Source organism: Sinocyclocheilus rhinocerous, unplaced genomic scaffold (genome assembly GCF_001515625.1).
Source record: "Sinocyclocheilus rhinocerous isolate Xijiao unplaced genomic scaffold, SAMN03320098_v1.1 scaffold98, whole genome shotgun sequence".
Classification (NCBI taxonomy): Eukaryota; Metazoa; Chordata; class Actinopteri; order Cypriniformes; family Cyprinidae; genus Sinocyclocheilus; species Sinocyclocheilus rhinocerous.
Window position 1 is genome coordinate 261,049 of NW_015666167.1, and position 19,414 is coordinate 280,462.

General features: G+C 35.9%; 1 protein-coding gene across 1 annotated transcript in view; it reads right to left on the minus strand.

The window, feature by feature from the left end:
* The window catches only part of LOC107731830 (dermatopontin-like), a 9,020-nt gene extending 2,896 nt beyond the window's left edge, over positions 1-6,124 (minus strand). Inside the window, exon 1 of the mRNA XM_016543013.1 lies at positions 5,714-6,124. Coding sequence (XP_016398499.1) covers positions 5,714-6,003 — 290 coding nt within the window. The 5' untranslated portion in view covers positions 6,004-6,124. The remainder of the gene's footprint in view (positions 1-5,713) is intronic.
* Between the last annotated feature and the right edge of the window lie 13,290 nt (positions 6,125-19,414).

The window sequence follows — 19,414 nt, forward strand, 5'->3', positions numbered from 1 at the left end:
AGGGGGAACTATGTAAATACATGTTATCTATGTTAAGAATGCATTTTTGGCCATTTTTTCATATTTTAAATCAGTCCACACATTGTGAAACTGATCTAAAGAGCATACGACTGCATAAAATGATTTCTTAATTGTAAGTTCCCAGCATGCAGTAAGTCTGACAGACAGTATTCCCTCACAAAGCTCTAGCAGTGCGCAACAGACAGGGCTTGAGGTCACTGGCACTGGCTCTAAGGAAATCTCACAAAGTGGGCAGTAGATCAGGGAAAACTATACTGAGTCCAATTAACCCACTGGAAAAACTCCCCCAATGCTGTTGGAGTGGGTGGAGAAAACTTGATGGAACACTGAATGGCCCTTGGCGCTGTTGATATATATATATGCCCCCTGAAGTACATTTTATATATATACAAAGAAAATAAATTTTGGATTTTGGGAAAATGCTATTTTCTAAAAAAAAAACAAAAAAAAAAACATAAATATATTTACAGTGGAAAATCTATTTAAAAATGGGGTAACACTTTAGTTTAGCGACCAATACTCACTATATGCATGCATGTTTCTAGCATATTGGCTGTTTATTAGCACTTATAAAGAACATTTTAATGCCTTATTCTGCATGACCATATTTTAGACCCTTTAATGATATCCCATGACTAAAGTTAACAGCTACCTTACTAGTCCAATTAACCCACTGGAAAAAGTCCCCCAATGCTGTTGGAGTGGGTGGAGAAAACTTGATGGAACACTGAATGGCCCTTGGCGCTGTTGCTTATGCCCTCAGAGACTGATCGCAACAACCAGACATTTCCTGTTCTAACAAGCTGGAGAACTGGTAAAATAAGATCACTTTTGTCATGAGAATCACATGAACTGTAAGTCATCTTAAGGGTCTTGCATAAAGATATGTCTTTCTAGCCATGATATGAAGAGCTTGTGCCAAAATCGCACAAAGTTACTGTGACATTTGTGGTGTTACAACACACATCACATCATTAGAAAAAGGAGGAAGGAAAGAAGGCAATCATCTCACATCAAGACATTACGGTTATTGTAGAGTGGAAAATCATGAGAGGGTTATGAATCATTTTTCATGTCGGACCATTTTGGGCAAACATTCACGTTCCTGTGGACAACCAGAGTCTAAAAGCAGGAAAGACTATTTCAGAAGAATCAGAATGAATCAGAATGAGCTTTATTGCCAGGTATGTTTACACATACGAGGAATTTGTTTTCGTGACAGAAGCGGCGCCGACGCCAATTTCATTGTCAAACACAAAAGTTAGTTTTAAATGAATAGCTCTTTTCGTAATACTTACTGTTCCAAAGCAGCGTTACAAAAAAATAGTGCCTTAGTATCCCTGAGTGATCATGTCAAAGGTGACCGTGACAAAGAAAGCAGCCAGTATAATGTTTAAACCAGTGCACAATATGCTTTTGCTTATTGTACTTTACCTTCAGTTTGAACTTTATGTTTTTATATCAAGGCAGCAGCAATTGATTATCAAAATATCCATTCATAGAGTGTCCTGGCACTGCAGCACTGTGAGTATAGAATGAGCTTGTTATTCCAGGAAAAGTTTAATCCTGAATGTGTTCAAAACAACAAAGCTCATTCTGTTCAGTGCAGTTCAAGCAAGTCTCATAAACCTTTATTTGGTCAAATTTCAGTCTGAGAAGTTAGTCCTCGGGACTTTGAGTAAACCTAGCAAAAGTGAGAGAATAGTGCATGCAATCATTTCATTCATTTAGTTGTAATCGACAGTCAGAGCTGAATGAGAGACTGTAATTGTTATGTTTTCAGTATCCTCAATATTATTTAATATAAATGTGACTGAAGCTTTAATATGCAGCCCTGTTTATACAACAGAATACTGCAATTTCTGTTTATCATCACAATACATTTTAATAATTGCTACGTTATGTGCACTGAGTCTCATTTGAGTTCATTCACTATTATGAATTTAAATGACACATCAACATTCAATTTCACATTCAGATAAGGAATGCTTTTGTGTTTGGTAGTGCATATCCTTCACATACAATAAGAGCATTATAGAGGCTATACACCACACTAAACATACAAAGTTTTAAATGTACTCATTCAAAAAAATAAATAATCAAATCAAATCAAATCAAATAAAACGTCTCAGGTTACTTATGTAACCATGGTTCCCTGAGTAGGGAACGAGACACTGGAGCACACATCATTCACTTCTTCGTCTGAAGCTTGTGTCCACAGCATGGCAAGAAACCTAGAGGACGCAGTGTCTCATTCCCACAGGTCCCGGGAAACACTGCAAAGAAACTAGCAGAAGGGTTATACGCACAACCACCAGCTCATTAGATACATACATATATATATTTATATATACATACATTTAGACATGGATCGTACTCACCCACCATGGTTCCCGCGTCGGAGCTCTGTCCGAAGGAGCCTCTAGACCGGACCATCAGTAAGATGGTCACTATGAAGCCATAGAACCAACCAAACCTAATAGGTCCAGTATAGGAGACTATAATGCAGGAAATTTCCCACCTAACCTCGGTCAGGTGGAGAGATGGTGGTTACACGGGAATTAGGAAGGTGAAGATAAGGGCAGATGTAAGACCCCCGAAGGAAATGAGTAGATACTGAGGTATCACGCTGATCCGGACAAAAGCACTGACGCCCTGTCTGGATCACATCCCTTAGGTCTTTACTTACCTTCCTTTGACCCGCGATTCTACCTACCCCTACCCGCGGGCGGGGGAGGAGCGCGAGCCGCGACACTAGCCTTCTGAGCCAGTCTCTGATCCTCAAAACTGCCCTCTTTACTCGAAAAGAGAGACAAACGAGAATGGAGTTTTTTCATTGGAAAATGCTCGCAGTGCACGCAGATTGCCCCCTCGAGAACATCGCGTGCGTGCTCTTCGCCCAAACAGACAACGCATAGATCGTGTGTGTCATCGGGTGTCAAATAGCGATGACACGGATGCACACACCTTCTAAATGCTCTGCTAGTGCTCGCCATAATGAATAGAGATAGCTCTTACTTTTTCCTTGGAAATGCACGCTTCAAACAGAACAGTCAATGAAGACGAAGAAGAGAATGATGTGTGCTCCCGGCGCCTATTTATACTATAGTCGCACCGGTAGTGATGTCATGGCTGTCGCCGGCCAACGAGTTGGTGTTTTTTCAATGTATGCTTCAGACACGGGTCACGACGAGGCGTTCCCCCATAGCAACCCCTAGAGGACGCAGTTCGAAGTTCCCATGAAAGGGAACAATAAGAAATATGATTTTTAACTGTTTACAGTATTTATATTTTAATTTATTTAAATGTTTGTTTTTTTTACTTTGTTTGCATTTGGTTGACATTTTAAGGTATGTTGTTGTTGTTGTTGTGTATATCAGTAAACCAAATTGACCCTTGCACTTTTTGGAAGTCCTTCAAAAACTAATTCTTTAAGTTTAAGTTTTCTTTACCTTTTATTAAAAAATCTTCCCTTCACTGGAGATGCAGTTAGAAGATGATGGAAGCATGATTTAGCTTTGGAAATTTGGAATTGTGGAGATCAGAAAATTCTCAACAAATCCTTAACCAGCAATTGAGAACCAGTTCAAAATATTGATAATAAAAATAATAATAAGCTAAGTAGGCCATTCATCTCCACTCCTTCTGAAGTGCAGGACAGGTACAAGTTCCAGAAATGTACATAAGTACAGAAGTTTTGGACAGAAATTATTTCATAGATAGGTAAGATTGATCATCCTGTAGCACTCACATTATTATAATGTATACTAGCCTTTAATGCAACTAGAGAGACAATTTTAAAACGTTAAATAGCAGATAAAAAAAGCATTAATATCTCTTTGGTTAAAAGTTATTTTTCAGTATCTCCCACTTGAAAGACTGGCTGGTGGCCATCAGAGGGTGGGCCATTCCTGGTTTTGAACACCATTCTTAACTGAGGTGACTCATCATTGTTGGATGATTTTTGCACACTCGTAAAGTGATCTGTTTGTGTATTTTTCTAAAATGCATTTTAAAATATTTTTAACTTTTTTTTTTTTTTGTCATTAGAGACTGGTTTATATGGCTGTGACAAGTATCAGTAGGTGATAAGCAGCAATGTTAAATGTTATTCATGACCCAATTTTTGTGTTTGTGTGTGAAGTTTTTTTTGTTATGTTGAATGCAAAAATACATAAAGTATTTAATGAATAACTATTATAATAACTATAGATAATCTCAGAAATGTGTTGGATATTTGAACTGTAACTGAGCACGTATCCAGGACCACATTACAGTTCATTAGATGAGAAGAAGAAATAATAACATGTCAGACCTATGGGTCCAAGATGTTCTTCTGTATTTGGAATGAACACGGCGAACCTTGCAGTGCTTCAACAAGAAACCTTTTAACAATCCCAACGTACCATCAGTACAACATATAACACAACTTTAATTTGAAATGTCATAGTGCTGTTCTTAATAGGATGTCACAGAACTAAAGTGATTCACAAATGTGCAATCAAACATGTCTGAGGTACATGGCAGCTTGTTAAAGTTTCATTTTGGCAGTAAACAAGACTCTTAAACGTAAGTGTTGCCATTATATCTATTCTGTGGCTTGTGGCTTACTGAGAACAGCTGAGACCTGAGGCAAGGCTTAAATGACACTTCTGCCCAAACATCTGCTTGTGTTTCTCCAGTCCTATTTAAGAAACGTTCATTGTTTTCCTCTTGACAAACAAATTATCATGATGTTGTAAAAGCAAGCACTCAGCTCTGAAAGCTAGCATCAGCTAGTGCTTTCAGTAAACATTCACATCTGAGTCTAATCATACATGCAGGAGAGCTCTCCATTTTAGTTAGTCTAAACCAAGCATACAAACACCAAACCTTTTTTAGGAATGGTCAGCAGAACTAAATATTTGCAACACAAGGGATGTCTAACATCATTTACATTATTATTATTATTATTATTATTATTATCATTTACATCATTACACTTGATGTGTAACATCAAAAATGAGTTCCAAATATCTGTACAAAAAGCTGACATTCCTTATCTAAATGTGTCTTTCATTCATATATGTATATTCACCGGTGAACTGAAACTGTGCAAAGTTATACAATAAAAATGTATTAATTAAAAATGACAAAAATATTCTGTTTGTTTACGTCTATATTCTCTACTGTATGTATGTATTAAACATACTTTTAAAAAAATTATATCGATTGATCAGGGTGTCATTGTATGTTTTTTTCTGCTACACATTTTTCTGCAATACAAGGGTATCAGTATCACATTTGTGAAGTTGTTTGCTGTCTAGTATCAAACACTATTTCCAAATAACTGTCCAAAAATGAGAACTTCCTTATCTTTCATTCCTTTATGTGTATTGGCTAGACACTTGATACTGCAAAGTCCTAAAATAGTAATTATAAAAACATGCATTCTTGCAATGTTTGGCAAACATAAGAAAAATATTCTGTTTATTCCATCTATTGCATATTCTCTATGTATCTCTATGTAACACTTTTTATAAAACTACATTGACTGGAACATCAGGGTGTCATTTCATGGTCCTTTCTACTTCAGTGAATGTTATCATATAAAACACACTCACAAATGTGTTTTGCATTATAGCGAGACATATAAAAAAGGCATATACCTCTATGAACCTGCACACTGTTACCTGCATACATACAGACATACCATTCCAACCCGGCTCTGTTAATATCGTCCCACCAGCATTCGTTGGGCTCTCCCCAGTCATAGGGAGTCCTCTGACACTCAAAGTTCCACAGGCGGTCCGAGCCTTCCTTCTCACTGAAGTAACTCCTGATTGCCACTAAGACCTCACCATGGGGACACTGAAAGTTGAAGCCCTGGCGCCAGGTATTCACCCACTCCTCACCGGTATCATGCATGTAGCCATGCTGAGCGCTGGCTGTGGAGAAAACCATCAGCAGGCACAGAGCCTGCAGAACATGTGCTGAGCTCATCCTGAAGTCAAACTCTGTGGAACTTCTCAATGCTTCCTCCGTCTTAAAGGCTCCCTGGGATGTGCTGTCCAGATGTTCTCTGTCCGGATCCAGGGGTGATAATTTTCACCATAACCAGATGGTTACGGTCAGGGATTGGACTTTTTTGTATTGCTAAGGAGGATGTTTCCAGCCTCCTCCCAGACTGTGCCGTAGACCCTGCGTTAGATTTTATTTTTAAAGAGAAATCTCACTTTAAGGCCAAACATTTATGTAAACGGAATGGGTTTATTTTCAATCTATCATTCATTGTGTTAAACAATGTGATGGAATGAGGAGCTCTCACATGAAATAACATTTGGAGTGAGAAAATGAGTTATTTTTAATGAAAAAATACACTCTAAAGCACTAAATGAGGTTTGAAACATTGGCTCATAATCATAGGGGAACCACTTCAAGTGTTATATAGCACCTATGTTTAAAGGAGCTATAATGGTGCTATGTAGAACCATAAGAGTAACCCCATTCTCCTTCTTAGATTTTAGATATGTTACTCCGCTCTCATATGTTTGCCATGAATGGGAATTTACTACAATGGAAAAAGCTGAATCACTTCTGAATCACTTTTATGCTTTTCTGAAGTCTTGTGTGGGGTCCCTGGATTATTTCCTTATAGGAGGGCCTTGGGGGCAAAAAGGTTGAGAACCACATTATCTTCAGAAAATACACTGTATTTTAATGTTGTTTTAATCCTTTCCCCAACTAAACTAAGAGAGAGTTAGAGAACCTTTAAAGAATTATACAGGGACTTAACGGGTTCTTCATATGGCAGTGGTGCTATATAGCTTCTTAACCACCTCAAAGAACCACTGAAGAACCATTTGTGTGTGTGTGTGTGTGTGTGTGTACACTGTAAAATGTGAATATGGCTAGGTGTTACCTCAAATATTTCTAGGTGATCTGACGCTTAAGAATTACTTTCATTGGTGGGTTACAGCCAAACTTATTCAGATTAATATGTGGTCATGTTAAAGAAGTTCACCCAAAGTTCACCCAATGAAAATTTGCTAAAAATTTTCAGGCCATCCAAGATGTAAATGCGTTTAATTCCTCATCGGAACAGATTTTGAGAAATTTAGAAATAAATATTTAGTGATAAAAGAATTTGTTCTCAATAGCTTTTGTGAGAGCTCTTTAGTTTACATTTAGCTATAATATAAACATTCACACCATGTAGACTTGCTATATAGTATATATCGGTTCAGTGCTTCTTTGAGGTGGTTGAGGTGATATATATAGCACTGCTACCATAAAGAAACTGGTTCTTCAGCGGTTCTTTGGGGTGGTTAAGATGGTATATAGCACCACTGCCATACAAAGAAACTGTTAAGAACCCTGTATAATTCTTTAAAGGTTCTCTAATGCTCTCTTGATCTCTTAGTATACTTGGGGAAAGGATTAAAAAAATACAGTGTATTTCCTGAAGATAACGTGGTTCTCAACCTCTTTACCCTTAAGGCCCATTTGACAAAGGTGCTGTATAGACCCTTTAAAGATAGGTGCTATATAGCACCTTTAGTGCTATTCAGCACCATTTTTAGAGTGTATTTCTAACTTTAAATGTATGACTGGGTGATAATATAGTTTACATTTTTGCGGCAATATGAACAATCCAGCAATTCAGTTGCGGGGTAAAACGGAGCACCCACAGGAACCCCGGGAAAAACTACTACATTAAGTTGTTTATTAAATAAAACATGATTTTAATCAAGTCAAAAATATTATTTAGCATCTCTGAATTAACCTAAATACATTAAGTTACACCAGCCAAACTAAACGCAAGGATTAGATCAGGCCTTAAATGCAACAATTGCAATTTTTGGGTTACCTAGCAAAAGTATGTTAATATTAAATAGCAATAACCCTTCAGAAAGAGGAGTACTTGTAGTGATCTCTGGTTCACAAGTTACTCAAGGTCACTAATGTCAGAGAACTTTGTGTTATGCGTGTGTCTGTACTGATTACAGCATTTTCTTCCACTTAATCGGCTGCTGGATCAGCACTTGTTTTATAGTAGTTTCAGTCCATTTCATCCTCAACTTTACCTTCAAATCCAAATGTATTGCTATATGTGATATTTAGTAACAATTAAACCAGATCATTTAGTATGTCAGGCCACATCAGATGCTGTAAGCCTTTGATTCCCTACAACTTTATCTCTGAGATAAGTCTAGAGACAATCTTGTAAAACACAAACATTTATCTCTGGAGCGCAGATAACAATCAGTGTTTAGGGCTTCTGCAGGGTTCTTTAAGTTATCATAGTGTTCTGTTTAAACATTAACTTGTCTTATCAATGACTGGATGCAAAGCAAACTTTGTACTAGCATAGCGACTAACAGAGCAACAAAGCCATAATGTGGCAAGTTGAGTCATTAAACATTTGAAGACCTAAGCCAAAGTCAAAGTCGATATATTTACATTGTACAGAAGGAAACTGCATGGAGTTTTTTCATATAAACCACTGTGCAAACATGTAAGACCTCACCTAAAGCAGACATGTAACATAAAACAGTCCAGGAGAATGGCACAAGTTATTACAACAAATATTGACAGTATAAATATACTGTTGCAATATTGCTTTTTAGACACAATATACAGTGTAGATGGTGGAAATGGGACGTGGTGCAGAGAACCAACTTTTATATTATATTATATAGTTTACATTTTGTAATGGTATAAACAAACTGCATAGCCAAGATGCACTAAATGGTACAGTTTATTGCTTTATATATAGAGCTGTGCAATAATGTAGTTTACGTTTTGCAACAATATAATAGATCAATCTGGTTCAAGTTGTTGCAACAAATGTAAATGTATTGACATACATACATATATAGATGTATGTATGGTGGAAATGGGACATGGTGCAGAGAACCAAATTATTATATTATATTATATTATATTATATTTTTATGAAATAATAAATATGTTATTTAATTTTTTTAATAATAAGGATTTATGCTAATATTCCCCAAATCCCATTTTTTTATTATTATTATTTCTGATTTTTAAATTGCCACTTTTTGGCTGTTTTCCTATTTACATGCTCTCTACAGTCCTTATACATTACATGTACACATCTTTGCATTGCTTTGACCGTTCTCTGTAGATCCCACCTTCTCGTACCCCACGATTGGTCGAATATGAATGCCTGCACGCTATTGGTCAAACGACTTTTCAGTCGTTACCTTCAGCAAGAATGAAAACAATAGAAAAACAAAGCCAAAACCTGGACACTTTATGCAATTTAGAAATCCCAGCCAAGAAAAAGTGGACATGGTCACACGAGGAAAGTGTTGAGGAAATCTTGTCATCGGACATCAGCGCACTTTCTGAGATGCTGAAGGACTGTGTGATCCGCATGACTTTGTGTGCTTTCAGTATATGCAGAAGCATTTTGGACCTTATAATTTGGACTTCTCCATCATGTATGGCATGCACTGATGTTTCCACTGACAGCTGATGTAACCTCCCATCGCATGCAACAGTCACTTTAAAAATAATACAATTGGTACCATAACTCAAAATGACTTACAAGGCTGAACATCATAACCACAATGTCATCTGATATGGCCAAACATAGATATTAAGCTATAACTTATCTAGCTAGTATAAGGTATAATCAAGCCTGGCAACTTCAAGGGGAAATGTATGAACTTTAAGAGTCCCTTGCTGCTTCAGCAGCTCTGATGTAAAGTATTGTTCAAGTAACAAATAATAAGATACACTTTACATGTTCTAGGGCCTCTCAGTAAAACAAGGTTCTCAGAAATAGCTCATAATCTTCTGTATCAGGCTATTAATGCACTGATTTTTTGCAGGTATCTGCAATAAAACGTAAAAATTGTATATGCTCTTACATTTGTAAATTATGATTATCTTTATTTGAAAAGAACATAATTTTTTACAATATATTACAGTAATATTTAATGTCTGTTAAACAATTTCACCTCATACACTTAGGTAACCTGCTTTGAACCATTTTCGGTAGCATTTTTACATTCTGTTTCTATTAAATAATGAAATTTTTTTACAGTGATATGTGGAGACATCTTGTGTGCAAACATTAATATTAATAAGTGTTTCTCCACAGTTTGGACTATGTTTCGCTTCAAATTTGTGCTGCAGAGATTCATTCTGTCTGTCCTCATCTGGCACAGTGACTTTGATCTGTTTGGAGAAGCGCCACTCTCAAAGAGTACAAAAATAAATAACTGCACATGTTCAGAAATAGTGTGTGAGTCACATCTTGTAGAGTTTCTTATCAGTTTAAATGGAGCAGATCACAGTGATGTGTATTTTTAGATTGATCATTCCATAAAAAGCACCTTTATTTGGGACAGTGCGATGCAAACGTGCGAGTCTTCATTCATTGATTCTCTCCTGCTCTTTTGTCCTGTAGTTTTGATGTGCACTCATGTGTAACATTTACATTATGCTTCAATGCACAATAAGCTGAAGGTTAAATAATAATAATAAAAAAATACACAGAATCCAAACTCAACAATAACAACATCAACCACGATTTTTCCTGCTACACTAAAGTAAAGGAAGCTAGATAGTTCCCATCTGCTTTTTATTTGGACATCACTGATGCAACACTAGTTTGCCCTCGTTTATATAGGCACAAAATGTTTGTGTCAGATAACAGAAATTTCAGAAAAGTCTATTAATCATAACAGAAGTTATCCTTCAACCACCATATATAAACTCAAGCTCTTGCAGCGCAGATGGTTTGCACAAAATGCAGTTTTTAACTGATCAGGTTTTGCACAAATATGTACAAACATTTAAAAAATTTTGATTTAATTTTGTATAATATAAGAATCCAGTGGAGAAGGACTGATCACTCGATAGGCCAAGCTGCATATAGTTTTTACAATGGATTGATGTGTGAACATTATGTCATGAGTATTGCAGAGGAGCAAAAAAGGCCCTGAATGGGACATTAGCCTAAAAAGCTGCTAATGGCCCAAAGATTTAGTTTCCCTAATCACCCTCACAACTGAGCCATTTCATTTACAAACCAAAGGACCAAGGGCTGCTCCACAACTGAAGAGATTTTAGTGAACAATAAGAGAAGAATAAGGAAGGAGAAAGAAATAATGATAGTGGTCATGATTTTGTACTCCTCATGGGATGTAAGTTGTCAGAGTGTTTGCTTTGCTCAATTACATTAAAACTGTTTTTAAACTTTTTTAATTTAGCATTTGCGATGTATCTTCTTGCCACTCTATAAATGAAATAAATAAAACTAAATATGTAATAAGCCAAATCCTCTCAGTGTCGTAGTAATGACTTTGCTAAGAGCTTGCAGTGTCAAAATAGCGTGTGTCCTGTACTTAAACAGAGAACAGTATGTAAAACCTGTACAGTATGTAAAACAGAGAAATGGGAAAAATGCATATGTGCAAAAAAAACACATGGACACAGACGGTTTCATTCTTCTTTTTTTATTTAAATATCATTGTTTACTCACATCAAAGCTGCATTTTCACTTTGATATGCATAATCTGCACCACAACAGAAATGAATCATCCTTTCTCTTTGCAATGATTGTCGTGCCTCAAAACTTTGGCAGTTGACAGCATTTGAAACCTGGCTAATCAAATTTTAAGCCACAATATAGTTGCAAGTAGTGTGCAACATGTGGCTGCAGAAACCCATTTTGTGTTTGTGGTTATCATACGTTACACGGCTCTCTCTTAAGTGGCACACTTTCAGGAAGAGAAAACAACAGTCTGTTTCCCCTCTTGTGTGGCTACACACAATCATCCCCACCCCTTTGACCCAAATACATACCAGCACTACTTCTGCTTACGTGCTGCCTCAGTTTATAGATTTTTTGTTTGTTTGGTTTGTTGTGTGTGTTTATAAATATAGAATAAAAAAAAAGAAATTAATACTTGAAATTGATCAAATATGACTTTTACAAAAATATATATTTCAAATAAACACTGAACTTTCAATTCATCAAAGAGTCCTGAAAACAACCCTGTTGAAAAAAAACAGCATATGCTGGTTAGGTATATATTTTGGGATGGCAGCTGGTTTAAGTTGGTCCTGAGCTGGTTATTGGCTGGTCCTGAGCAAAAGCTAGATGCTTAAGACCAGATTAGAACCAGTACATGACCATCTTAAACCAGTTTATAACCAGCTCAGGACCAGCTTAAACCAGTTTATGAACATCTAAGGACCATCTTAAACCAGCTCATACAATATATATTTCAAATAAACACTGAACTTTCAATTCATCAAAGAATCCTGAAAACAACCCTGTTGAAAAAAAAACAGCATATGCTGGTTAGGTATATATTTTGGGATGGCAGCTGGTTTAAGCTGGTCCTGAGCTGGTTATTGGCTGGTCCTGAGCAAAAGCTAGATGCTTAAGACCAGATTAGAACCAGTACATGACCATCTTAAACCAGTTTATAACCAGCTCAGGACCAGCTTAAACCAGTTTATGAACATCTAAGGACCATCTTAAACCAGCTCATACCAGCTGTCATGCTTCAAAACATATAACCAGCAAAAATATATAGCAGCAGGGCAGTGTTCAACAATAATAATAAAAGTTTCTTGAGCACCAAATCAGCATATCAAAATGATTTCTGAGGGATCACATGACACTGAAGACTGGAGTAATGGCTGCCTTGTGGCGAGCATAAGAGACTTCTTCCCATCTAGTTAAATTCACCAGGGCTCATAGTATCATTCGTTCAACACACACTGAATTCTGACCTTAACTAATGCTCCCACAATCCAGATTCATACAGCCAATAAACAATCTGATATCTGCCAGGCACCATCAAGTGTTTTGGCCACTTCATAGTCTTGTGTTTCTGAATACTCAACTCCATTACATAATACAGGAAATGACTGTAGTGTCATGTGAGATAGTGTCATGTCTTGATATGCACTGAATAGCATGTCATGAAGGTAAATGTTAGAAATGAATATATCTTTGCGTGAAGATCATTTTTAATGCTTGTACAATTTTATAAATCATATATAATATTTCTTTGTATCAAATCATCATTTAATTTCAGAAGTATTTCAGGTATAAAAATTAATGTAAAGAATTTAATATAGGTAATAAAAAAAAATAGTGCAGTACTGTTTTCTGGAACAAGGGCTTGTTTTTCTTCAGGACCTGTTTTGATTAATGGAGCTTCACTGATGAATTTAAAGAGTCAAAAGGCCAACATGCATTAAAGGGTTCTTCAAAAAAAAAGCACTCGCCTGACTCCAGGGCACCCACCTCATTAGAGCAATGGATCATGGTTTCTTGGAAGAAGTGTCGAGAGCCTTTGTGAAGGCGATGGGCATTTTACTGTAAGCTGCCTTGACAGGGGAATAATGGGAGAGAAGAGCATGATGGGTGAGAAACTAGTCATACCTCAGAAGACTTTTAGAAGGCTCTCACCATTTTTGTTTCTCTTCCGCTCATCCTTCTTTCATTAAAATAAAAACTCTTTGCACACCAAAGAGTCATCAACAACCTCAAGAAGCAGCAGAAGACACACGTCTTCCACAAACAATTTACCACTCAAATACTTTGCAAACCAAGGCACTTACTGGAAAAAAAGAATACTGGCTCTATGACAAATTGCTTTTTGAAGTTCCTCATTTGTAAGTCGCTCTGGATAAAAATGTCTGCTAAATAAGTAAATGAAAATGTACCTCACAGTTAACAGTGATTGTTTTGTTTTTGTAAATGGTTGGCTGAATCTGGAATGGCATACTAAGCTTACTATTTTTGCAATATTGTATGTTAGTATGATAAATTCTACCAGTCAAAGTGTCTGATAACAGTGGTCTGATAAAAGTATATGGCTGGTCATGTGACCCCAACACAGCTGCCATCATGCAGCGACCCCATGGTTGTGGGTAGTAGAGATACAGCTAAAACCGGAAGCTAACAATAAATTAAATTTTCTACCTGTTAGATTGTGTTTTATTAATGTCTACACCTACTCCTTACAATAATGCAAAAACAGTAATTATTGTCGTAGTGTTACAAAAATTATGCTATACTGATGTGCGCATGCCCAGTAGATGAATCTGTATACCATCTAGCCTTAACCTGACCCCATCCAGCTTTTATTATGCTACTGATATGACTAAATACCATTTCATGTGAGTGTACATTATTTTTAATACACTGCTGTTCAAAAGTTTGCAGTCAGTAGGTTTTTTGTGGTTTATTTAGCAAGGACACTTCAAAGGCATAGCTCACCCAAGAATGAAAATGTTTTCATTATTTACTCAGCCTCATGTTGACCTGTTAGATTGTGTTTTATTAATGTCTACACCTACTCCTTACAATAATGCAAAAACAGTAATTATTGTCATACAGTGTTACAAAAATTATGCTATACTGATGTGCGCATGCCCAGTAGATGAATCTGTATACCATCTAGCCTTAACCTGACCCCATCCAGCTTTTATTATGCTACTGATATGACTAAATACCATTTCATGTGAGTGTACATTATTTTTAATACACTGCTGTTCAAAAGTTTGCAGTCAGTAGGTTTTTTGTGGTTTATTTAGCAAGGACACTTCAAAGGCATAGCTCACCCAAGAATGAAAATGTTTTCATTATTTACTCAGCCTCATGTTGTTCCAAACCTGAATGAATTTCATTTTTTCTGTTGCGCACAAAAGAAATTATTTTTTAAAGATGTTGGTAACTGAATTTTACTATGGTATTTTACTATGGAAGTCAATGGCTACAAGCAACTGTTTGGTTACCATCATTAATAAGAAATGTCATGAGAATGATAATAATAAGAAATGTAGCATATTGATGGCGTTTTCAAAGCACAATGCAAAACTTTAACTTACTGACTTGCCAGCAACCCGCCAAATTAAAAGCTTGCTGAAGTTTGAAAATTATGAAAATTCATATTTAAAAAGGTAAACAATAGCTTTTTTTTTTTTTTAAAGTTTACTATAAAATAATTGTATTTTTATTTAATACTCCCTTTTTATTTGAAAATATAATAGTATTATCACAATTTTGAATTTTTTCTATTATTTTATTTAAAAAAAACTAAAGAAAGTGCAATAATATTATTATCACTATTATGAATTTATTTTTTATAGATACTTTTAATGCTCCTGCAATTAATTATGTTTTCGAAACCTAATAAATTATAGAATTAGTATGGTATGTACTAATCACCAAGGTTTAGCTTTAGCGCTGAAAGATTTGACAGTGGTCTTTCAGATGCACTTTCATTCACTCCTCTCCATTGATTACTATGACCTTGTGATATCCTCTGTCTCACTGACCTTCAGTGAGCATGTCACTACTAGGGATCTCACATGGCTGGGTGACTAGAGCGCTATATTAAAACAGCCACCATTTAAGGGTGGAGTCTATGTGGTCTCCACCTATTGGTGGCTTACACCACAGAGGGGTGTGGGTTACCTCCACGTCAAGACCAATCGTTTTACTAGCTCTTTTGAAAGCACAATATTGACTTTTGTTTCTCTCACATGTCACTGTGGAGCAGCCTGTGAGCCTGTGAAGTTAAGTGAGCCTATCTGCCAAATGAGAAGATTTTTTGTTTAACTTCCAGTGATTTATAGTGACACAGTTTGTGTTGATTTTCTGATTCAATGTGTGACTGAATATTCATAACCTGCTCACAAAATCTGCTTACCCTTAATATGATGTTACATTAGCTTTGTGTGAATCACTCTCCTCACTTACACAAAGTTTATCAGATGGTGGATAATCTTTGAGAGAAAACTGACAGGTGTGCTTATATGCTTTCAGTTTCTTATTTCATTATACTCAGATGCATGGATAACAACAAAAACAGATTCATTTGCAACAGTAGCCTATGCATACTTTTACAGTATTTACATGGCACAATGTATTCACATAGCATAAGGTTAATCGCATCAGCATCAATTGCAAGCTCACACATAAATGCACACATTATTTAAAAATAAGTGATGGTAAATAGCATAGCACAGCACATACAGCAAATAGCGTGCCATTTTTGGAGCAGGAGGGTTATTGATTATGCAGTCAGTCTGGCCCACACTTCCCTCAGGCTGTGTCCCTCACTGGGAGCCTGCGCTGGGTTGACTGTCTCTTCATCACTTCCTAGATCTCTCCTCTAATTGTGTGTGGGGAGATGAGCTCAGGCACCCCGCTGACCTGCTGGCTCCAGTACGACCTGGCAGAAACATGAGGCGAGATAGTATATAAAGGATAAATGTACGTGACAGAAACTACATCTACATTAGTGGCACCTAAAAGCTTCCTGCTATGCTAAGTTTGCACAACATCTAGGTTAGTTGTGAGAATACTGATATACAATGTGCTGCTTCTTCTTCCTTATTTTTAATTTTTTTAATTAAATATGATTTTTCAAAAAGTAAATATGTTTTATAAACTCAAAATTCTGATTTCTGTATTTGCAATTCTGAGTTCATATCTTATAATTCTAAATGTTTTCCCTTTTTTTTTTTTTTTAAATGAGTAAATGAGTTTACATTTCGCACTTCTGCTTTTTTTTACCATGGAAAAAATTGTGACTTTAATTGTGACTTTCTTTGTCATAAATCAGACAACATTGTGAGATATAAACATAATTGTGAGAAAAAGAAAAAAAAATCACAGTTACGGTTATATATCTCCTGTGTTGAAAACAAGCTTCCATATTAAATTAACAAATTAACATGAATTGTTTAATTTTAACCCATAAGGGTTTGTTGTTCTTTTCCAAATCCCAAAACATTATATTTATTTCCATTTTGAATCCCAGACTTTCAAATGGAAGCCTCTGGACCCAGTTTGTGCAGTATCAACTTTGGTGCAACTCATGCATAAAGCAATTAGACATGATTTGTTTTTAGAGGACTTCAGTATACAGAGAGACTGGTACGTGCACATTACTTCTCCCTATATGACTCATTATAAAGGCCATCCTGACTACAGGGCTGCACTCATACTGTGTCCTAATGTGGCTGCAGATGAAACACGCAGCAGTAAACAAAGCAGCCCAGAATAAATGAGAAAGTTCTGAATAAATAAATAAATGACTTCATTAGACAAGCCAGTGCTTTAAGACATGGTAAACTACACAAATACATCAAGCCCTATAAGTAAATTCAATTCAAATATCTGGGGTCAATAAGATTTTTTGAAAATAAATTTATACTTTTCTCAGCAAGGATTAATTCAATTGATCAAAAGTTACAATAAAGACATAAAGAGGCTGTTCTGTCTCTTCATCAAAGAAGCCTGAAAAAAAGTATCATGTTTTCCACAAGGGCAATGATAAAAAGTTTTGTGCTATAGCTATTCTCACTTTGTGAATATGATTGCTTTACCAAATAAGTGCATTTTTAATGTGCACAATACATTTTAAGATTTTTTTAATCAATATAAATAAATGTGAATAAAAAATAAAGTTCAGAGGTTATAACCAGCTTGATTGTTTATCATGTGTACAGAAAATAATAATAAGATACAATATTCCCCTCACTGTTTTACACTAGACAAAGCCGGTTTCAGTTCACTTACACAAATCATCAGTGGAGCAACTAGTGATTTAAACACTCTAGATGTGCTACTCTGAGAGGATAAATGTGGTCATTTTATTATTCTTAGTCTTTAGAATATACAAAATGTTTCCTTTTCCAGCCTGGAGTAGCATTCCAGAGCAAATGCTCTATGTAAATATGACACAGAGGTGGTATGACACATCTACTGCTCCACCAAAACACAACCATAATGCAATGTTTTACCTATAAGGAATCTTTCAAAGTATATTTAAAAAGTATGCCAAATTTAGAAATTTTTTCTGAGTCTTAATTCTCTCATTCTATAACTGTTGAGCTCATGACAGCTAATTACTAATGATGCACTATAAGCCCAAATAACAACATCACAAAGCTCGGTCACCCTCCATTTTGTCATTTACTGTAACTCTTACATCTACACGATTGAATTTTGACACTGCTGTCACTGCAGTGCGCACCGCTGTCATCTGAGGTTGAGAGAGATCCATCCCAGGCACATTAGAGGCCAGGGGAAAAACCCTTATCACCATCCATATACTCTCTACTGGCAATGTGAACCAGTGTCATTACTAAGCTAAACACAAAAGAGGCCACAAACGTCATGCTTTTCAAAACGTCAATAGCTCCAGGCAGCCTTTGAGACTATCAGGCTAGATATATTTAATTGGATCACAACTGTGTTCTGCACAAATCATGAAAACACTCCTGGTGCTCGATGATGCACTGGCTGTGAGAAAAAGGGCACTGAAAAAACTACGACTAAGAATAGGCATCAAAGGGCTCAACACACTATCTACACCTCAGCTTGTCAGCTTGTAAAGAATTGTTTTGAAGTTGAAAGTAATGGCAGAGTTTACTTAGTGTCAAAAGGACGGGGAACAGACGAGCATGTCTTCTTTCTGTTCAAGAAGCATGCCATCTTTCCGTGCCGTTGCACAGGTATGACATTGTTGATGAACTGGGGTCTGGCAGTTCACGCACATGCCACATTCAATCAGCAACCTATACTGGAATGCAGCACCTCCCGGACTTGCCAATAGCCGGATCTATGTAAATATACTATTTATATATATACATTTACTTTAAATATATATATTTATATATATAAATTATACTAGCCAGGAAGCATCAGCAGAAATCTGTTGATGTTTATGTCAGGTAAATGATCTTCTCAAGTACATTTTTGCATCATTTACTTACGTCATTCCAAACCGTTTTGCATTTCATTTTTCTGTAGAACACACACACATACACACAAACTGGATCTTTTTGTCCATGCAATGAAAGTCAGTGGGGTTCAATGTTGTTTTGGACCCCACCAGTGTTATTTTAGTATAACTGAGGTACTATTATACTTGTTATTATTATAGTTTTTATTTTTTATCAATTTTTTTTACATTTTAGTTTTAATTTTAGTTAAGGTTTTTTACTAATTTTGTTGTGTGTTTTTCTTTATAGCATAGTAATATATATATATATAGACTTCATTATAGCTAAAATATATATATATTTATTTCAGTTAATGCATATTTATTAATTGATTGATTGTGGTTTTAAATTTAGTTTCAGTTTTAGTTAGTTATCTTATATACTTAGTTATCTATAATAACCTTGGACCCCACTGACTATCGTTACATGGACAAAAACCTACATTTTTGGCCAACAACTCTTTTAAAATTACAAATGGAAATGTATGGGAATAAGGATGTTATATTAACCTATCAATTATTTTAGCTTATTCACAACTTTTACCGTTATAATAGAAGTTCAGAGACGACGCATTTATTCTTTTCTCAATGAAAGTCCTTTGGGCTATGCT